The sequence below is a fragment of the Terrapene carolina genome, unplaced genomic scaffold, assembly GCF_002925995.2.
Source record: "Terrapene carolina triunguis isolate 2854851 unplaced genomic scaffold, T_m_triunguis-2.0 Scaffold236, whole genome shotgun sequence".
In the NCBI taxonomy this organism is placed as follows: domain Eukaryota; kingdom Metazoa; phylum Chordata; order Testudines; family Emydidae; genus Terrapene; species Terrapene triunguis.
The window spans coordinates 1,312,182-1,335,088 of NW_020664587.1; the positions used below are offsets into that span (position 1 = coordinate 1,312,182).

At 46.6% G+C, this 22,907-nt stretch overlaps 1 protein-coding gene and 1 non-coding gene across 2 annotated transcripts; both read right to left on the reverse strand.

Moving 5' to 3' along the window:
• Positions 1-4,157: 4,157 nt before the first annotated feature.
• PPP1R8 (protein phosphatase 1 regulatory subunit 8) lies at positions 4,158-19,398 on the reverse strand. The gene is given in 8 exon segments (XM_024201437.2): positions 4,158-4,727; positions 4,730-5,030; positions 7,080-7,144; positions 8,175-8,319; positions 8,837-9,057; positions 9,852-10,005; positions 17,542-17,602; positions 19,361-19,398. Coding segments are annotated over 8 exon segments (1,104 nt in total). The 3' UTR covers positions 4,158-4,608.
• Positions 15,091-15,255, reverse strand: LOC112107652. Its single transcript, XR_002908196.2, has one exon.
• Positions 19,399-22,907: the final 3,509 nt, after the last annotated feature.

Sequence of the window (22,907 nt, forward strand, 5' to 3'; positions counted from 1 at the left end):
TGCAGGCTCTGGGAGGGAGTGCGGAGGGCTGGGTGCAGGCTCTGGGACAGAGTTTGGGGGCTGGAGAGGGGGTGTGAGCTCTGGGAGGGGGTGGTGGGTGCTGGGGGGGGAGGGGACTGCCATTACATGTGGCTTCCTTCCTTCCTCCCCTGCTGCCTCTCGCCATAGCCTCACTGGGGATGGGGCTGCCCCTTGCCCAGTTTGCAGGAATGGTGGCTGGGGTGGGGGGTGGATCACAGGGTCAAACAGTACACTCACCGAAGCCCCAGCAGCTGCTCAGGTGAGTGAGGTCCACTGGCTGCAGATGATCCTGTATGTCTCCCACCGGAAGCCCCCTCGGCGTCTCCTCCAGGTGGGTGCCGGAGGAGGGGAGGGTTGCGAAGCACGTGTGTGCGCCCTCCCCCCACCCCCTGCTGACGTGCAGCAGCTGCCTCAGCCGGCTGCTCGGCTGCCTGCTGGCGTCCTGATGCCAAGGCAGCAGCAGCTTTCCTTCCCGCAGGGACGCTCTGGGGCCTTTCTGTGCCCCTCAGCTTTAGGCGCCCGAGGCAAGTGCCTCACTCGCCTCACCCTTGTTACGGCTCTGCCGTGCAGGGCTCCGGGAATAGGGTCAGAGCAGACCCGGCCCACACATGCCCATCGCCCAGCTTTCTGGGCTGAGGGCTGGAGAAAGGACAGGGCTTGTCCCCCGGCCCCTGCCCGACTAGACAGTCCAATTGTGCTGCAGAGGGGGCTGGTGTGGCAGGGACACCCCAGCATGTCAAGGGGGGGTGACAGGTGAGGACATGGGGAAGTCAGGAAGGGGCCCGGGGATGGGCAGGGCAGAGCCTGGAGGGAGAGGGCAGGTGCCTGCCTGCCCATCTTGTAGCTGCCCAGCATGGTGAGCAACTCAGAAGCAGGTTTGCAGAAAGCAGAGCGAGATGCTGGAGCCTGAAACCCTGGGAGGTTGCTGGTTTTCGGGAGCTGGTGGTTGGCCTGCTGAGGGGGACAGGGCAGCTTCATGGACAGGGGTGGGCTTGAGGCACACACATGCTCAGCAAGTCAGTCAGCCAGCCAACAGCATGTACCCAAGGGCTTCTCCAGGGCTCACAGGAGCAAGGGAGAGGCTGGCTTTGGGGAGGCCCTAAACACACAGCTGCCGCCACTGTGTGAGCTGGCTAGGATCCTGCCCCTCTCCCTCCCAATCAGCCCCATGCTTTCCAAGGGCAGATAGATGAAAGTGGCAGCTGCTTTGCTCCCTACATTGCAACCTGCCAGCTCAGTGAGCAGCAAGAGCACTGCCAAAGGCCTTGGCTCAACACTGGCCCCTGCTGAACACACGGGTCTGTGCAGGCTGCCTTGGGAACCTCCTCACCCCTCCTGGTGAGGAAGTCCCTGGCTCCTTCTGACTGCTTTTGAAATATGAGCCTGTCTCTTCCTCTGCCAGACTGACACCCAGAGCTCCCCTTCCTTTGGTAGGTACCCCTCATACAACCATCTCCAACTTCCCCACTCCGGCTGCAGCCTGAATCCTCACTTCCCCGCTGTGTCCCCCTTTGATCTGGCTGACCTGCAAAGCCTCACACAGGCTTCCTCGAGCCGCACCAGTGCCTCAGCCCGGGAGTGCTTTCTCCTTCCCTGCCCTGCGGCTGCAGGAGTGCGAGTTGCTCAGCCTTTGGACCAGCCTTTAAGGATTCCTAGCCAGAGATGCAATAGCAAAGGGCCATGTTTCCAAAGGAATCCAGGACAGGTTTCCAGGTGCTCGGCCCTTGCAATTGGGGCCTGCACCTTGGTGGTACTGAGCACACGCACCTGTTGCTTTAGCTGTAGAGCTATTCCTGGCTGCATTGCTGCCACTGGGGAGACAGCGCCCACATCCTTTCCCAAGCAGGAACAGTTCCTGGAAAGACAGGGTCTAAAAATGCAAGTATCAGATTGAGACTTGGCAGAACCACTTAGAGCAGCAGTCACCAAACCGCTCAGTGCATTGGGTGCACATTGACATTCAGAGCCCAAGTTGCACAATGGGAGCAGAGCGGTCTGGCCTCAGCTGTGAGCGCTGTCCCCTGCTTTGGGCACGTAGCCCATAAACTATTGGTCCTATGGCAATGAAAACTCACAGGCTGGCCCATAGACTGCCTCTCGAAGGCAGCATTGTCCAGGCTTTTGGGAGCTGAGCCCCTTTCAGGAAAACAAAGATTCATTTGGACAGAGGGTCAGAAAATGGAGAAGGGCAAGTACTGTTTGAGGACAATCCGTGATTGACACCATTCTGCGCAACTGGGTGCAGGCCATGAGCACAAGGCATAGGAGGCGGGGTGGGAATCAGACTTACTCTACTTTTAGGGCAGAGCACAAGCCAGTCTGCTAAACTTAGGGCCTCCAATGACAAGGGCATTTTGCAGTGACAAAGACCTTCAAGATGCCACATGCAATGTAAACTCGCAACTGCAGCAGGGATCTAGGTTGGGAAGGAACACACTCAACTCCAAAATGACAAAATTTGCATTTAATTTACAATGTAGTAAAGGTTACAGGTAAAAAGCTAAACAGAAAGTGTGAAAAGGCCTATTACACAAATGTACAAACTTCTGTACAAAGCCCATGGGTTTCATGCCATCCCCTCCTTCCTGGCCCATAATAGCCACAGAGCTCTGAAATAACGAGAGCTTGTACAAACCCAACGAGGAGAAGAGCTTCAAACAACAAGCAGGAAAAGTTCCCCTTCCCCAGGGAGATCTTGCAAAGAGTCACTTGTAAAATAAAGTCTGTTCAACTTTTACTTGCCCCAACTGGTCACATCCTAAAGAGTTGCCTTCATAACATAGATAGGCAGGAAAGAGAAAAATCCTACAGCCTGGGAAGAAGAACTAAAAATCTAGGAAGTCTGTAAGTGGACTTTGGAGGATTTGGAATAGGAACGACTAAGGAGGAACACAAGCCATTTAGCATGACAACCTAAAACATGGTGTGTTACAATCATACCATGGAGAAATGGCACCAGGAAAAGCTCCAGCATCTAGTAGTTTGAGCCAGACATGGTGGAGAGGGGGAGGGAACCAGCCAGGCCATAAGGGACTTCAACCAATCCTGGCTGGGGTAGTTACTAGCTCATTTTTATACCACAAACATGATAGAATTTGTCATTCTGCAGAAGCAAAAATTACACTGATTTTGGAACATCTGTTCAAAGCAGTTCAAGGGTGTATGGCCAGATCTGATACATTACAGGGCAGCATAACTCTGATGGCTGTCAGGTTTTGGCAACACTAGTTTGCCAGGTAACTCCTCACAATGCACTACTAATGACCCGCCAGGGATGTTACATCATATTTTAGGGCACATATTCTGAAGGAATTCCCAAAAATAATATGGTGACTAATTAGATTAACTGTTTTAATCACACAATATAAAGACTCCTGAATAAGCCTAGGACAACGTAGCACTGCTTTCTCTATGTATTTACTTAAAGCAAAATACTGAATGAACGTAAAATTTCAATTTTAGAAACTAAAGATGAGGATTTGCAGGAGTATTCCCAGTCAAATTTCTCATTTTGTTCAACTGAAAGAAAACAGAGGTCAAACCAGAGCGCTATGTACCCAAGCTCGGAAAACTGCTTTTGTTTAGATGAGGCAGGATTTTACATTCCACTGAGAAACTACCATCATTTCAGGAATCTGCTGCTTGTCTTTAACCCCTGCCCTCTGCTGTTAGCAGGGGAAAAGGACAACATACAAAAGACTGCACATGGTTTTATTCTTTAATCATTAAAACCCATGTAGTTTGTATGTGACCAACCCATGGCTGTTGGCTGGCTAGCTGCTCCTAATCACAGACCTATGACACCTTGTATGCTCTCTCAAATCTTAAGGTGGTGGGTGTGTGTGTGTTTTCTTCAATAAAAATTTAATTTCAGCTGAAAGATTAAAAACCATACTTTAAAAAAAATCAAATGTCCCTGTTTGTGTTCTTTGTAACACCTTGAATATTAGAGCAGAAGGGTTTTTAAAAAGGAGTTCACACTAACCATTTCTTTGCTGTTTGCCTCTTGTGTTTAACAGAGGGTGATAAGCAGAAATTGACTAGTCAGTTTCACTTTTATTTCTTGTCCATTTCACCTCCGGCTTCTCAAGAGCTACCCAGATGCTGCAATGTTTCAGGTTGCAAGTACAAAGGAATGTTTACAGCCAAACTAAAAGCCTTTATGTGATTTTGTAACGGTAAAACAATAAAAGCCATTCCATTTATATTACATTTTGTAATGTTTTAAAGTTACACACAAAAGCCTGATTCAGTACTGAATTTAGGCCTGCCCTGGCACACTTACTCTTGAGGTAGTGCATACTGCCCTGAGCAGTCTAGCTGGAGCAAGGTTACTCATCGTAGTCAGCACTACACCTAGTTGATGTGTTTGCAGGATCAGGCCATAAATTTGGGGGCTGAATTACTTGACAGTGTCCTTTTAACTTATGGAGCGTAATGGCCAAGGGAAAAGGCTGCTGGCCTTTGGATTCAAAAGGAGGTGGGAGATGTGTTTTTTACAGACATATAAAAATGTTTTGAAGACAGATCTTTGAGGGACATTTCACTCCTCCAATCTTGATATTACATGTGGTTAGGACACAAACTTTAAAAGACGATACTGCATGGGAACAGTTTCTCAAGTTCATCGCTCCCACCCCCAAACAAAGCCCATCTCAGATCAGTAGAGAAGGGGTGGGCTTCTTGCCTGGCCAAGCCTCCTTTGCATATTTCTTCTTCTTCGGTTCATTCACAGCTTCAGGGTTAAAGACGGCAGGGTTGGGAGCAGGGTTCATGCTAACTGTCGATGGCACAACAGGAGTCAAGTCCACCTCTGGGGCAAGATTGGGGTAGGGCATTGGCAGGCCTCCAATGAGTGCTGTCCCATGAATGCCATGCGATTGGGAACCTGCCTCATTGTGAGTGGGAGGCAGGCCACCATACAATCCTCCACCGTAGGGGAAGTTCTGCATGCGCCGTGTTACAGACTCATCCATGCTCAGCGAGCCTGGGTTTTCCATCCGTTTCTTCTGCAATTGGAGGGAAGACAGAACTATTTAGTGAATGGTTCACAGCATGGAGGACCAGAACAAGAAGCCACTTTAAATGGATCCCAGCTAATTTTTTCACCTTCTCCTCACACACCACAAATGGTCACCATGCACACCACGCATAGCTTTGTCCTAGATGAAGCAGTTACACAGACATGGACAGGTTATCCTCTTCCCCATCACCCCAGTTGGCTTTCCTTTGGGGCTGCCATTGAAGTCACTCCCAAAGCTCTCACTGATGCAGAGTGCAGGACAGACTGAGGGCATGTTTACATGACAAACTTAAGTCGACTTAAGTCGAGACACAGCCACTGCAGTAATTAATTATGGTGGTTTTTCAGGTCCATCACTACCCTCCTTCTGTCAGTGGAGCACGTCCTCACCAGGAGCGCTTGCACCGACTAAACAGGGGCAGTGTGGGGGGGCTGAGAGCAGTTTCTCAGTTCCAGGTGGAGCTCCCCGCTGGGAGCCTGGAGGGCAGCCCGGCCTCGGAGTGGAGAGCTCGGTGGAGCAGCCCAGCCTCGGAGCAGAGAGTGCCCCCACCTGCCCTGGGGTGACAACCTGAGCTGTGAGCCAGGTGTGGGGTTCACAGCAGGGAACATTCCAGCCTTTTTGTCAATTTCACAGCTCCAGCACTGACAAGAATGACAGCCAACAGCTGATGTAAGTAATGCGGTGTCTACATGGACACTGTTGCCTTAACTACGCTGATGCCTCTCATGGAGGTGGAGTTAATATGTTGGTGTAGTACGGCACTTACATCGGTGGGAGCAAGGCTGTAGTGTCCACACTGACATAATTTGGTTGACGTAAACTGCCTTACGTCAACCTAACTCTGTAGCATAGACTAGTCCTGAGTGCTGGAAGCATTAGGTAGGGTTTAGTTTATGGAATAGACTAAGCTTCCCATCTTTGCCTCCTGAGCTTGCTTGCCCGACCTGCATGTGTCCAGAAGGCATGGCTGAGTGGGCATGGTTTCTGAAGTTTATTTCTTTACCTGGCTACAAACTGACAAACAGGGCTGTCTCTGGATTATGAGTGGCAGATTGTGTGTCTTGCTTTTGATCACCCAGGTCTTTTTACAGAGCAGTTATAATTTAGAATGTAAGTAATCTTATGAGTAACTCAAAGTATTCCTTCCCATGCGCATTACTTCGTACTTGTCAATAAGAGATTTCGTCTGCAATCACATTGTTAGGCTATTCTGAAGTTCCTCAGTCTTCTTTAGACTTGAGTAGCTTACATAATGGTGCCATCTGAAGACTTGCCCACTTCATTGTTCCCTGCCTTCCCACTGAAAAAGTGAATGTATCAAACCTCACCAGTCCTAATATGGAACTTTCTCTGACACCCACTGTTAACCTTTTCTTGTGTAGAAAACAGACCATTGATTCCTATTTGTTGTTTTCTGCCCCCTAGCCAGTTTCTAATCCAGTGGTGGGCAACCTATGGCCTGTCAGGGTAATCGGCTGTCAGGCCGCAAGACAGTGTTTACATTGACCATCCGCAGGCATGGCCGCCTGCAGCTCGCCATTTCCGGCCAACGGGAGCTGCGGGAAGCAGTGGCCAGAACATCCCTGCAGCCCGCGCCGCTTCCCGCGGCTCCCATTGGCCGGGAACGGCGACCTGCAGCCACTGGGAGCGGCAGGCGCCCGTGCCTGCAGATCGTCAATGGAAACGCTGTCTCACGGCCTGACAGCCGATTACCCTGATGGGCTGCATGCAGCCCATGGGCCACAGGTTGCCCACCACTGCTCTTAGGTCTCTCACCATATAACACCAAAAAACACAGCCAATAATTTTTAGAAAAGTATTTGGGACATTTCTATTGATCTTCAATTTTGTAAACGCTGCCTAAATTATGAACCTGAACAGACCAGCCAGTTTCCCTTTAATCCAGCTGAACACAAAAAGAAAAACACTGACAATTCCACCACCCTAAGGCACAATATTTAAGACAATAATTCACGCTACAGATTACAAATTACAGATGAAGATTTTTGATTAGATTTGGAAGTTAGTTTGTACCTTAACTGGGACCACTGCTGTCTGTACCATGTTTCTGAAACGCCCAACTGAAGGGTCCACGTCCTCTGTAAGCATGAGAAGGATTAGGCTTTTAGTATGAAGGCTCCAAGAGAGGATGTACCCTGCAGTATGCACATGGCATGCAAGCGCCCCTCTATATGGAAGTGTCACATGGACCTTCCCTTCAGAAAGTTGCAGTTCAGGAGCTGTATGTGCACAGTAGAGAAACTAAGCTCCTCCATACTGCTGGGGCCATCTAGTGGCAGTGGGCTCCTAATTTATTCAGGCTGGGAAGAGCTGGAAGAATTGTTGACCCTTGGGGATGGGTGTGTTGATATTGCTTAGCTTACAGTTGTTCCAATGGTTAAATTTACCCTACCCACCTTCCTTCCAGACTGACTTTGCCAAGCTTCAACTTCCAGACAAACAAATTCAAATTGGAAATAAGGAACCTGAACAACTCACGCTGGCTGATGCTTGAAGTGGGATGTAAAAGGTTAAATTGTTTAAGCATTAGGCTTACCGTTAACTGGAATTTAACCGTTAACCCCACCCCCCAGCCGCCCATGCAGATTAGCAGGGGAAATTCGAGCTGTGGATCCAAACTCCGGCCTGCCATCCCTGCAACTACCGGTGCTCAAAGCATCTAGGGCTAGATTTTCAAAAACACTCAGCTCCCATTTAGACACCAAAGTATGAGAGCTCAGCATGTATGGTGTTGAGCTGTTGAAAAACTGGTGCAACTGTGAGTTCTGAGCCGTTGGAAGTCTGGCCTCTACCGCCTCAGGGGCTCCGTCTGGGTGCTCAGCAAGTGGCTCAGGAGCTGTAGGCATTGAGAGACCTTATGTACTCCTCTTCTCAGGAGACAACAACAGTACGGTTCAGCTGGAAAGTGTCTTGGAGGGCACATAACACCAATGTGGGGAAATGTGGGCGCTTCTCTGAAGGGCCAGTCCCCAACTCAGATTTCTGTGTTTTCAATTGACTGGCTTGCTGGCCATGGGAGGGGGGAGGACTCCAAATATGGGATATTAGCACGCAGGCTCTCAGAGGGATGGGGGCGAGGAGATGGAGGAGCAAGATACACATGCTCACCTGGATTAATGATCTCGTCATCGTCGCTGAACGTCACTCTGGAGTTCTTCCGTTTTCTCTTTGGTCTCTGAATATCCAAGTTCCCTTCCTCTATGGTGAGCGTGGAAATTCTCTTGTTGTGGGCTGTGTTAAACTCTGTCAGGTTCTAAGGACACAATCAGGGAGGAAATGGTCAGTGCAGCTATAACGCACGAAGCTGCCATCTGAGAGCTGTGAGAGTTAACAGCAGAGCACAGCACATGACTTAGCCCCAGCCTTAAACCTCAAGGAAAGAACGGGGCAGAAGTGCCAGCTGCACTTTCTCTGTCCCCCTCCTGGTCTGCCCTCCACTAACTGACTGCAGGTGATGGGGCTACAGCAGGCACTGTTTGTGAATAAGCACCAGGGCTGGGGAACTGCCAGCGACCTCGTGTGGGTCTGGCTGGAGTGGAAGAAAACGGCTGGGTGCCTGTCAGAAACATCACTGGGCTGTTATACAAGAGGTGCTGGAAAGCAGCATGAAGGCAAGCCTATCCTAGTGGCATGAGATGGCTTGTGAGTGCCTGCCAGCAGCAGACACCCCTAAAACCATCTACAGCACCAGGGAAATGAGCCCCAAGGACACTCAAGCCAATGGTGGGGAGTGCTATTCAGTAAGAGGCACAATGCTTCGTGGTGCTCACATCAAGCTCGGTCTCCTCCTCTGGCAAGCCCAGTAAGCCCTTGAGCTCCTCATCATCACCGCCCATTTTTTCATCTCCTTTAACCGCAGATGGCAGTGTCTGTGGCTTCTCTCGCAGAGTATACGCCCGCGTAGAGGCACCAAATGAAACTGTGGAGTCAATGGGAATCTGTTGGGGTTTGTGAGGTTCCAAACGGATATGACCCAAGAACGTGCCATGTGCTGAGGAGAATATCAGAATGAAAAAAACAGACTGTCACTGGGGAACTGGAACATTGCCGTAAGGTCAAAACCCATGGCTGGATATATACGTCATTGCAGTAACGCTATCACCCGAACATCCCATGCAGGGGGCTCACTCCCAGACACCAAGGGGTCAGCACTCCCCTAATAACTCAAACAGAAATGACAAGCACACTTTGGTTTCAGGCTTCCTCTAACACTTCTAGCCACCCCCTGCTTGTATCCAGCTGCTTGGAACAGGCTGGAGCTCCCTTGAGTTCCAGATCCTGAGAAAGTGCCCTACACAATGGAGATGTAGCTTTATAACTTGAAGTATTAAAAAAAGCTTATTATAGTTTTGAAGGGAAGGCCAAGTCCCTCTGGAACCTCACTGCCATGCTACCACTCTGATCCACTCCAGAGTCTGAAAACACTGTCACCAATCGCTGAATGAGGGAGGGGCACTGAGTGACACAAGGAGTCCCTCTAACCCCCCCCCCCCCCCCACTTGCGTCAATCTCAGAATGAGCATGTTAGTTCATATCCCAGATGGCCATCGTTTCCCCACATGGCAAAATATGACTGGAAAGGAATATAGCTCTGGGGATGTTCAAGAAGGTTTGAGCATTGGAATGTAGTGCATTGGAAGTGTTACAAGTTCTCAGTCAATAAAAAGTTAACACAAACTCAATCCTCATGCATCAAAACATTCTTTCAAACATCTTTAAAATCCGACCAGTCGAACTATCAAATCGCCCTACACCCGCTCCCTGGTTAAATGCCAAGTTACTTACTGCTGTTAAGGTCTATGAGGAAAACCCTCTTAAGATGTTTGTGATACACCAAGGCAGCATGGACCCGAGAGCAGGACTGGTGATCAATGGTAAAATCGCACAGATCAGGGTTTCTCCCAAATAGATAATATTTCTTCTCATCAATGATCAGTTTCTGAGGTAGAATATTAAATAAATAACAGTATTACCTTATCAGATTCATACAATCTCCCAGATCTTCCTAAAAACATGGACTCTAGAACATGAAGCAAACAGATCAAAACCCATCACAATCACACAAATCTTTAGCAAACTAGTAGAGAAAGGAAAGGATTATGCACGACATATGAAGTGACACATGGTCTCAGCATATTAAAATCTGTCGGAAAACATTTCAATGTTGTCTTGAACTGATCAAAGGAAATTCAAAGAAAGCTCTGCTTTATAAGATCAGAGCAACTGGAGATGGAAGACACCTACTGGGTCCTATCCAGTCCACCTCCCTGAGGCCAGTGCAAAACACAGTTTTGGAAGGGATAAAACACTATGCTTCAGGGCTTAAACCAATCTAACTATTAGGTATTGGGATGGGGATGCGGGGGGGGGGGGGGGAAGAAGAGATTACCCTACATGTGCCTACTGTGGGGTTTCTCACACCTTCCTGTGACGTATATGGTACTAGGCATGGTCAGAGACCGCATACTGGTTAGATGGACCTTGGGTCCAATGCAGAATGTCGAGTCCTATGTAGGATTGTGCCTACATTGTGTTCTCCAGAGCTTGCTTTGGCCTAGTTGGTTTCTCCAGTGTGTTTTCACCTACAATCAAATCCACCTATCAGCCCAATTCTTCTGTTACTCATCTTAGCTTTTCCTTCTTACTCTGGCTCTCCATACTTATTGTATAAACAAAGTCCTTTGCTTAAACTGGATTAAGGCTGGGCATGCATGACATCCCCTCTATGTAAACCCTAAAAAAGCAAGGTACCAAGTTATGAGACACTATGCCCTAATGCCAATAGAGTGTATTTCCATTGACAAGTGACATACACTCAAAAGGAACTTCCTTCTGCCTGCAGATAGTAAGGAAACACTAGCCACCACCACATTAATCTTCCTCATGGCATAACAAAACCTTAATTAGAACTGCAGAAACATCAGCTGATATTCAGGGTTGACATATGTGCATCGGTTAAGTATGCGATGTGGCTTATGGGGAAAGTAATTTAGAGGATAAGGGTCTGGATGGATTAAGATTTAAACAAATACAGTGACTCACAAAGTCCCCATGCCCTTCTAAGTCATGGAACTTCAAAACCTCCAACTCAAACACTGGAAGACCAGGAAATACTCACTTAAGGTGCTGCTGCACACCACACAACTCTGCCTCTGTGTGGACGCATATAGGACCATTATAGCACCCTAGCCAACAAAAGCTGACATTTTCCCTGTGCCCATAGCACCAAGTTAGGGCTCCTATTCATACAGTCTGATGGAATGGGCAGTGGGCTGCATGGCAACATCACAGTGAATACAAATTCATAATTTGAAAAAAAAAAGTTTTTAATTTAAATGATAAAATATAGTATTTTAAAATAATTTAAATTAAATAAAATTAAGCAGTACTTCTGTTGCCAAGTCTAAAATAACTTGGTGAAACTAAACTGGTGGAAGTCACTGGCTAAGCACCTGGAACCACAGTTGGCTGAAGTGATGAACAAGTTTTTGATGGCAGTAACCTCTTCTGTAGGTGCAAAGATTTTCTTCATTTCAGTTTATTCAACTAGTTCAGTTCAACGATTAGTTCTTTCAAAGTTAAGAAGCCAATTGGGAGTTGAAAAAGCAGGAAAGCTTGGTTTCCTCTTACAATCTAGGAATAAAAACTAGGTTTAAGAGGATGAGATCTATTAATTCTAAAGTAATGAAGGACATGGAGTATTGTAATCAAGATACGAGAAGAAATTCTTCTGCTTTACTCCACGATGATTAGGCCTCAACTGGAGTACTGTGTCCAGTTCTGGGCGCCACACTTCAAGAAAGATGTGGACAAATCGGAGAAAGTCCAGAGAAGAGCAACAAAAATGATTAAAGGTCTAGAAAACATGACCCATGAGGGAAGATTGAAAAAATTGGGTTTGTTTAGTCTGGAGAAGAGAAGACTGAGAGGGGACATGATAACAGTTTTCAAGTACATAAAAGGTTGTTACAAGGAGGAGCAAGAAAAATTGTTCTTTTTAACCTCTGAAGATAGGACAAGAAGCAATGAGCTTAAATTGCAGCAAGGGTGGTTTAGGTTGGACATTAGGAAAAATGTCCTGTCAGAGTGGTTAAGCACTGGAATAAATTTCCTAGAGATTTTTCTCAAGACCTCATATATTTTATCTGAGCATTTCTTAACAAGAAGCAGACAATATGGCTTTGCACTTTTAATTCTGACGTCAGCTGCACCTTAATCATGGCAGGTTTTAGGATTCCCCAAACTTTTCACTCCAATGGATTTATTGCTTCTTCCAAAAGTGTCTTACTCACTAGATTCAGTTCCCCAGGTGGTTTTCCTGAATTCAATACCTTTCATAGAATATTAGGGTTGGAAGAGACCTCAGGAGGTCATCTAGTCCAATCCCCTGCTCAAAGCAGGGCCAACACCAACTAAATCATCCCAGCCAGGGCTTTGTCAAGCCGGGCCTTAAAAACCTCTAAGGATGGAGATTCCACCACCTCCCTAGGTAACCCATTCTAGTGCTTCACCACCCTCCTAGTGAAATAGTGTTTCCTAATATCCAACCTAGACCTCCCCCACTGCAACTTGAGAACAAGAAGCAATGGTCTGTCATCTGCCACCACTGAGAACAGCCTAGCTACATCCTCTTTGAAACCCCCCTTCAGGCAGTTGAAGACTGCTATCAAATTCCCCCTCACTCTTCTCTTCTGCAGACTAAATAAGCCCAGTTCCCTCAGCCTCTCCTCGTAAGTCATGTGCCCCATCCCCCTAATCATTTTCATTGCGCTCCGCTGGACTATCTTCAATTTGTCTACATCCCTTCTGTAACGGGGGGGAAATCAAAACTGGACAGAATACTCCAGGTGTGGCCTCACCAGTGCCGAACAGGGGGGGGAAATAATCACTTCCCTCGATCTGCTGGCAATTCTCCTACTAATACAGCCCAATATGCCGTTGGCCTTCTTGGCAACAAGGGCACACTGCTGACTCATATCCAGCTTCTCGTCCACTGTAATCGCCAGGTCCTTTTCTGCAGAACTGCTGCTCAGCCAGTCGGTCCCCAGCCTGTAGGGGTGCATGGGATTCTTCCTTCCTAAGTGCAGGGCTCTGCACTTGTCCTTGTTGAACCTCATCAGATTTCTTTTGGCCCAATCCTCCAATTTGTCTAGTCACTCTGGATCCTGTCCCTACCCTCCAGCATATCTACCTTTCCCCCCAGCTTAGTGTCATCTGCGAACTTGCTGAGGGTGCAATTAATCCCATCATCCAGATCATTAATAAAGATGTTGAACAAAGCTTTGTGGAGCTGCATTTTATAATCCCATTTCTTATTATGGGAGAGTCAAGGAGCTGGTGCTTCCTTGTACTAAGTTTCCCTTTTATTCTCACGTTCTCAACCAACTCCCTCCTACTGGGTGAGCAGAACCAGACATGGGTATTTAAATCCCTAGAAGCCACAGGATACTGTGCTCAAAGTACTGTAAGAACTGACCTAGGAATTTTTCATTCTTATTTCTAGTCCCAAGGAGAGTCAATGCAATTTCTCATTTACACCAGTACTAAGTGTAAAATGTTAGCATTCTGACTTTGATACTCACTTTGCACATAAGTCTCCTTCAACTTCAATTTGGCCAAATCCATCTTTGTAGCTGCTGCACCTTTGCTCATTTTTTATGCTTTTCTGTTCCTATTTCCCTTTCCCGAAATAAGCGAACAGAAAACAAAACCGTAATCCTTTGACTGTTTTCAGCCACCACACTTGAATGTCACTTAAAATTGCTACCCCAGTGCTTAAAGTGCAAACTTCACTCAGAACGACAAGCTGTGCATATACCCTGCTCCTCGCTGCGCCACTGTGACATTCCCCAGGGTACAATCTGGACTGTTGAACAGAGGGGTCCCCGGAACTCTCTAGCCTGGGGTGCCTTTTACACTGCTTTACTGCCAGAGCAGCCACTCTTGGACTGCTCATGAAGTCTTCGGTATGTAAATTCACTCCCAGCTAAATACATGAGCACTCTGACCAGTCACTCATGAATTACATATAGGGCAACACCCGCAAATTCTTTGTCCCAGTCTTGGTCCCCCAGAAATCTGCATCTTGTACTGTCCAGCACACTGCTCAACAATGCAAGCTCATAGAAAGTCCATCATTTCATCAAAGGAAAATGATAATGCACCAATCTTGTTATCCCAAATGGAGTTTCTCCACACACTTTAATCCAAACACATACTGGTTAAAATAAACAAACTTATTAACTACAGAAAGATTTTAAGTGATTGTAAGTGATAATGCATAAAAGTCAGGATTGGTTACAAAAGAAAATAAAAACGCAAGCTACTTCCTAAACTTTAACAAGCTAATAGAGTTTAAAGCAAGACTTTTTCACCACAAGTTATAATAGTTCACAGGCTGGATTTCCTTTCAGCCAGGGACCACTCCCCCAGTTCAGAGTCAGGCGTTCGTTGATATCATGAGTAGAGAGATAGGAGGAGAGCTGAGTTGGAGGTCTGTCTCTCTCTCTCTCTCATACCAGCCTCCCCTCTTTGAGGATCTCCCTCGACCCCCAATTGAGGTGTAGATGACACGTAGTCCCTCGTGGAGGTGAGGGCTGAAACATTCCTGAGATGCAATATAAATTTCATATTCACACCTTCCCCCTGCAGGAGAATGGCTGCTTAAGCAAGTGATAGCCCACTTGACTTTACTGATATCTGTCTGGGGGTACCAGTGTGTCTGTCTCTGAAAAATGGTTTGTGGATGTTACCCAGACTTAAAAATTTCAGTAACAACCATACAACAGAATCTCAACTTCACAGTTTTCTACACATTTCAATGGGATAATAACGTTCATCAGATTAAGAGTTTTCAAATGATACCTCAAGGCAAATTTTGTACAAAGTATATCATAATCTTGTAAAAGTGGTGACCACAATAGCATAGACTGTCACACCCCTCCTGTTGGCGTAGGTAGCATCTTCACTGAAGCGCTACAGTGGCGCCACTGCAGCATTTTAAGTGTAGACAAGCTTGAAACTCCTCTGTGCCTCTGAGTTATAACCCAGTGTGATCCTCTACACGCTGAGCTTAATACTTCATGGCTTGTTTTAATATTGCACTTCTCAGACCCAGCAATCACAAGATATATCTCAGACCTCTACATGAGAGCTGGGATACAGATAGCTCGGTTAGTATCAAGTGCTTAGTAAATCTGTAAAGATTAGCAGTGGCTAGGTGAGAGAACACTGTAACTACAGAAAAACATGCAGAGCTTTTTGACTAGTCTAAACAGATGACCCTTAAAAAGGTCAGTCAACTTAAAGTCATGTGTTGGGAACAAACATTTCTTCACCTTTACCAATAACACTAGATTAGAAAAAGTGAAAATTTTTGAAATCCCCTTTGCCTGTCACTATCTTTGCTCTTTTTACAGCCCTATGAAGTTGACCAACGAAAATCAGTGAAGTCAGGTTCTTGATGTCACAACACATTCAGCCTTTATTCATGGTACAGCCAGATGTTTTACATACCAGTGAGTGTTGGAATATAGGCCCTGCAGGATGATTGAAAGATGAAGATTTTTCACCCTGAAGTTGATGGCTGTGATATATGGCGTATGGAAGAAGGGGAGGATAGGCGATTACAAGACAAGAAAGAATCGGAGCAGGGATGCCAGGGAATCAGAGTAGCACTTCAGAATTCCAACGAGGGAATCACTTACTAAAGTGTTAAATATCCGCTATTTGACTACGGTCGTGCTCTGCACTATACAACACACACAAGACATAGTCCCTGTCCCAAGGAGCTTACATTCTAAACAGACAAAATATATTACAGACAATACTAGGTGATAGGAGATACATCAACAAAGTGCTTAAAATAAGCCTGAAGACTTACTAGGTTCTTTCACCACTCCACCCCCAAATTGGGTTGGTTATGTTGTGTAGTAGAAAAAGATTGTGAATTAAAACTGGACTGTGGCTTGGGAAGAATACAATTAAATAAGTTCCAGAACATGAATTGTTAAAAGGGAAGAGATCGTATTTTTGGTACCATAACCAAAATATGTATTTGATCTGCTGGTCCAATCTCCTGTGAGACAGGGGCAATATTCCCTTGCTGGCCAAAGATCCTGCAATAATCGCACACTGCAAGCCAGTGAACAATGACTCCCAGCTCCTCGGGTTCGCTTCACCAGGCCTCAGATTCCTAATGCTCCAATTTCTTCCTTAGCAGCATTATTTTGGCTCCCCCTACTTTGTAACCTTTGGCTCCCTGAATGGTTTTGTTCCCACTGCTGAACTCTAGGCAAGTGAGAAGCATTACCTTTATTGTAAAAATATTACACGCAAACTATAGTAACAAACCCCTGCAATAAGCAGCTCAGAATCAGTTGAATACTACTTACTTTGCATTGGACATTTGGGCTCCCCAGGCATTAGTTAAATGAACTTCTGCTTACAAAACCAGGCTCCTGGAGCACTTCTGACAAGGAGGACTGCTGGTCAGAATCCGAGACCAGCTACACTAAAACCTTCAATAGCATATATACTTTTAGGGGATAGGCAGACAACTCTGACCCAATATTTAAGTTTGGTAAAATAAGGCTTTGCACAAAGCAACAGTTTTGGAAATAATTAAAAAAAAAAAAAAAACGCAAGTGTGTTTTGTTTGGGATTTACCCACGTTCTAGAAAGATGAATTCAAACTCACCAGATGCAGAGAAGTGCTGCTAGGATGATAAGAGGAAGGGAGAACCTCTCTTATGAGGGACAAACAAGCCAAGTTCTTTTAAGCCTAGCAAAATGAAGGCTTAGAGGGAATAAGGGTGCTCTCTATAAATACATTGGAGAGAAAGGGTAAACACAAGGGATGGAGAAGAGCTCTCAAATTTAAAGGAGAATTCTGGCACAAACTGGCCATGAATACATTAGGTTGGAAATTAGAAGAAGGTTTCTAACCATCAAAGGAGTCAGGTTCTGGAACAGCCTTTCAGTAGGAGTAGTGGGGGCAAACCACCTAACCAGTTTTAAGATGGAGCATGCTACATTTATTTACATGACTATATGAATGGCTACCGCTGATAGCAAGAGACTAGATTTGCTGATCTGGAAGGTCCCTTCCAGTGCTACGTTCCTAAACCCAATCACCATGTAGCTGATGGATGCACAGCACAGCTTCCTGACTGGGACCCAGTGCATGTACACAATGGGGACTTTGCATTTCATTAAAATAAGTTACAAACATTAAGCCTGGCTGGCTGTGGTGAAAGGTTGGGGGCTGGATCACTGTTTATAATAAAAAAATAATAAAAAGAGTGTGTCGGGGGAAGAAAGGGTCACTTAGGGGCACACACAGAGAGAGAAGGGTCACTTTAGGGTGTACATGGAGGGGGAAGACTGGGAAATAAAGCAATGGAATTCAATTCCCCATCAACAGATGGGTTAAATCCCATCTCCTTCTGCATGCTTATTACATCTATTTTCATACCTCAATTAATTTGTCTCCTTTGACTACATCCAGATGCAAGCCAGGGGGAGGTTTTCCTGCCCTGGAAAATAAGGAGAGAAATAAATATTGATGTGTAGTATTGTTAACATCGTACCATCATTCTATCAACCCCAAACAAATCCAAACCAAATCCAGGTTTACTGTGAAAAAAAAAAATAGTCCCACAAGGGTCCTGTATGTGAGGTCCCAGATTTGTTTTGCTTACAGACAAAAATCTCTCTCTGTACTTACCAAGTTATTCAGTTGCCACAGCACACTGAGGTTAGATGGGCTTGAAACACTCACCAGAAACCTGCTAGCCATCAAAGGAAATCAACCAGCAAGCGATACACAAAGATGAGGGGGATAGTGCTGCCATTAACAATTTCCTTGGATAATGCCAGGTGAGAAACGCAGCCAACTCCCAGCTTCTGGAACTGGAGAAGGGCTGGGGTTCCTAACAAGGGCTGTCCCTGCACCCTGCTTGGGGACTCCCATCTCTTGTATTAACTACTAGCTAGTAGATATCTGATAAACCTGAAGCCCCCTGCCTATCCCTTCAGCTACTAGAAGCGAGACAGTGGTTTCCCCCACTGCTGCATTTTAGAACCTCCTGATTGTTGGGGAAACAGTGAGGACACATCTCTTGTACATCTCTGGTACTCTACTCCTTCTCCACTAGAAGTATCCCCATTGCTTGCTTCTGGTGCTGCTCAAACGTTCTACGCAACTACACCTCTATCTCAATATAATGTGACCCGATATAACACACGAATTCAGATATAACGTGGTAAAGCAGTGCTCCGGGGAGGGGGCGCACTCCGGTGGATCAAAGCAAGTTCGATATAACAGTTTCACCTATTACGCAGTAAGATTTTTTGGCTCCCGAGGACAGCGTTATATTGAGGTAGAGGTGTACATGATTCTCAGCTACACGCTGCCCACCAATTTCTGAATAGCTGGAGTGTAAGAGACCAGAGTCTCTGCTACTGTTGGGAAGCTCTGTACAATAGCAGTGACACTGGAGCATTGCCTGTAGACTTGGGAAAGAAATTTGTAATTGAAGTTCACCTCATTGATTACCTGCAGAGGTCAATGTTTTGGGGATATGCTTCAGATTCAGAACCATGTGGAAAACAGTGTGTTGGGGGCTGTGCATGTGCCTTTCCAGATCTAAAATGTTTGAACAAAGGACACAGAAGAAGTCACAGCCCTTATCCCTCATTTCCTTTCCTCCTCCGAAATTTAGCAGAAAATCTTTGTATCAAAGACCTCTCTCTGTATACAGTCTGACCAGCCACTACCGTAGCCTCCTAAAGACTCACTTCTGCTGTGATGCCTACAAAACACTGGCTGCTGCTCATAGCTAGGCAGATGAGAAGCTTTGATTGTCTTTTTCTACTCCTTCCTTCCCCTACTCTTTGCACTAACGTTACACTTCCTGCCATTCCCCATCCTCTTTCTACCTGTAAGTTTAAACAAACAAAAAAATTCCCAAACACACAAGAAAACACGTAGCTAACAAAATGGTGCCAATTCATTGTCTATGAATTTATTGCATGTTATATTTCCCTCCTCTACCCTTGTATCTCAGGCTTTGTCTACACTACGCTTTCTTCATTAAAACTTTTGCCGCTCAGGGATGTGAAAAAACAAACAACAATGACCGTTTTGACGACGAAAAGTGCCGGTGTGGACAGCGCTTTGTTGGCAGGGGCTGCTCTCCTGTTGATGAAGTTACTGCCCCTCATGGGGGGTGGTTTTATTTTGTCACCAGGCGAGCTCTCTCCTGGCAACAAAGAGTGGCTACACTGCTTACCTTACAACGGCGCAGCTGCAATAGCACAGCCACGCCATTGTAAGGTGTGCAGTGTAGACTTGGGCTTAGAATCTAAGGCTTTCAGTGCAGGAACCATCTCTTACCCATGTTTGTATAATGCGCAGCACAATGAGGCCCTATTCCTGGCTGGGGCCTTTTGGCACCACCAGAATAAAGGTGTTTATCGTTAACAGCAACATGTGGAAACCTTATGATTCTAGCAGAATCTGACACTCACTGGAAAAGGCTAGATCAGAACTCAGTAACTCAATCCAGGCTGCCTTGTTCAGGTTCCTAAGGAGACAAGGTGGGTGAGGTAATATTTTTTATTGGACCAACTTCTGCTGGTGAGAGAGACAAGCTTTTGAGCCCCAAAAGCTCTTCTTCAGGTCTGGGAAAGGTACCCCCAGCGTCACAGCTAAATGCAAGGTGGAACAGGTGGAAAGAGGGGGTTAGTGGGTTATGAAATTAAACTAAATAACTGGTAGACACTAAAAATCATGGTCTGAACAGAGACACTGGATTTATGGTTTATTACAACAATCTAACCCACTAACACCCTCTTTTTGTTTTAAGACTGCAGAGTGTTAATGGGCAATATGTTTAGTTTAAGTAGCACAATCTGTTCCACCTTGCATTTAGCTGTGACTCTTGAGTACCTCTCCCAGACTTAAAGAAGAGTTCAGTGTGGCTCGAAAGCTTGTCTGTCTCACAAATAGACATATCTTTTATTGGACCAACTTCTCTTTCATATCCTGGGATTAACATGGTTATTCACGTAGCTGAAGTTGCATAACTTCGATCGATTCCCCCCCTCCTCCCCCCGGTGTAGACCAGGCCTGAGTGTGGGAAACCGTCAGCCCAAGCCCCAGGGTGGCAGGGCTCCGGCTGTCAGCCACCTGGGGCTCACAGCCAGAACCGTCTGATGTGAGCAACGCAGGGTCTACACTGACATTGTGTTGACCTAACTATATTGACCTAAGCACTATGCCTCTTGTGCAGGTTGGGTTATTAAGTCAGTGTAGCGGGTGACTTACATCAGCAGGAGCAACATTGTAGTGTAGGCCAGGCCTGTCAGGCCATTTCTCATTTTCCTCTGTAGCAAAGAAGTCTAGCTGGAGCATGCCATTTGTACTGAATCATGTTTCTACTACTGAGACTGTTTGCTAGAATAGTGTCTTTTCCAGGAAGATGGCCAGCCAGGCTTCCTGATACAAATACACCACTCAAAGCAGAACTCTCTCTTTGCAAAAGAGGCATGGGAAAGCTCCCCTTGATGACTGATGTAGTACATCAGTGTGATGCTCTCCACCAGGATTTATACTGTTTTGAATGTGGGGAGGAAGTGACTTGAGGGTCAAGTGAATCTCTCTCCAAACTAGAATATTTATGGGAGGTCTGGTTTCCTTGATTTTTCACTGCTCTGAGACTTTCCAAACCCATGCACAATTATTTTTGGTTGAACAAAAAAGATACTTTCTTACAGGCATTCTTTGGAACTGTCCCCCCTGTTAAGAAGTCTTGTCCATCTTGGGCCATAATCATCACTGAATGAATGCTGTCTAGCTGGGAAGAGTAGACCTGTCTTAGACATTGTTCTAGTAGTCTCAATCAGAGTCTAGCAAATGGATTGACAGGCGCAGGAGGTCATTAGCCCCAGAAACCTCAGATGGAACCATACGTTGTCTAAGTTGGGATATGAGTACTTTGTTTACTGCATCTCCTAAAACTTGCCTGGAAGAAGATAAGCAGTTGTCAACTTGAAATCAAAAACACCTCCTGTGGAAAGTAGAGTTGGGTAGAAGAACAGCTTTTTATTGTTGATCTTGAGCTCCAATGAATACTTCCTCAAAGCACAATGCACCCCCTGTGGAGGTTGAGCCTTAAGTAGCCAGCCACCAAGACAGATAAGTGTTAATTTTTGGTATGTCAGATAAACAGATACTGCAGCAAGACTTCGTAAACCCACTCAGAGCTGTAGCAAGACTGCAGAGAATGATCCTATTATAGCAGAGGTGGGCAAACTACAGCCCGCGGGCTACATCTGGCCTGCGGGACCGTCCTGCCCGGCACCTGAGCTCCTGGCCCGGGAGGCTAGCCCCAGCCCCTCCCCTGCTGTTCCCCCTCCCCCACAGCCTCAGCTCGCTCGGGCACAATGCTCTGGGCAGAGGGGCTGTGAGCTCATGGGGCAGCACAGCTGCAGAGCCCGGCCTGACCTGGTCTCTATGCTGCGCGGTGGCGGCAGCGTGGCCCAGCTCCAGCTGGGCGGTGCGGCTCTAGCGCCACCAGCCACCGGTGCTCCAGGCAGCGCGGTAAGGAGGCATGGAGTGGGGGAGGGGGGGGTTGGATAGAGGGCAGGGGAGTTCAGGGTGATGGTCAGGGGGCGGGAGTGTGGATAGGGGTTGGGGGAGGGAGGAGACAGGGGGTTGAATGGGGGCAGGGGGGGCAGTCAGGAAGGAGAAGTGGATGGGGCGGCAGGGGTTCCGGGGGCAGTCAGGGGACAGGGAGAATGGATGGTTGGATGGGGCAGGGGTCCCAGGAGGACCGTCAGGATTGAGAGGAGGGGTTGGATGGGGCGGTGGGAGTCCAGGGGACAGGGACCGGGGGTGTGTAGACGGGGCAGGAGCCCTGGGGGGGGGGGCGGGCAGATAGGAGGTGGGGGCCGGGCCACGATCCCCCTCCCCTAACCGGCCCTCCATACAATTTACAAAACCTGATGTGGCCCTCAGGCCAAAAAGTTTGGCCGCCCCTGTATTATAGTAATGGCTGTAACTCACACAATCTTAAATTCTTCCTGAGGAGAGGCTGAATGGGCATCTGGAAGTAAGTCTTGCTGAGAACTCTGAATCAATCCTACAATGTTTGGAGGAATTCTGGTGGCTTGGGCTCACCAGATGAAATCGAAATTTCAGATGCATCTGTTCAGAACTCAGATCTGGAATGGGATAGAGATTTCCTCGTTTTTGAAAATGAGTCATGGGAATAAAATCCTTTCCACAGAACTTGTTGTAGGAAACACTGGATGAAATTTCATGGCCTGTGTTATGCATGCCAGACTAGATGACCATAATGGTCTCTTCTGGCCTTTACATCTATCAACGTACAGCTCCTAGTTGAAGACGTTCCTTTAGAACTGTTCTAAAAAGAGGATTCTTGAAGAAGGATGAAGTAGCAATTTCAATTGGATAGGGTTCTTTTGCTCCCATCAGGACTCATTTTCACTGTTAAGTAGTTGCCTCATTTTACACTGACACTCCTGGTGGGTGAAGAGATTCCTGTGTGTAGCCTGGCTTGGTTGGTTCAACCTGTAAAGCATTTTGGCATTCTCCATGAAGAAAACTCCTATTGCCAAAGCCCAGTGTGCTCCACGGTAAACCTGATTTAAATCATGAGGCTAGGCCTGTGGATTCTGTGATATTTCAGTGCAACAGAGTGAAGCGTTTACAACAGCATCAAAAATGAAATTTATGTTTGTATTGTATTTTCCTATAATTCAGTCAGTACAATATTCCTTGTTAACTTGATTGGTTCCATTTATTAATACTAC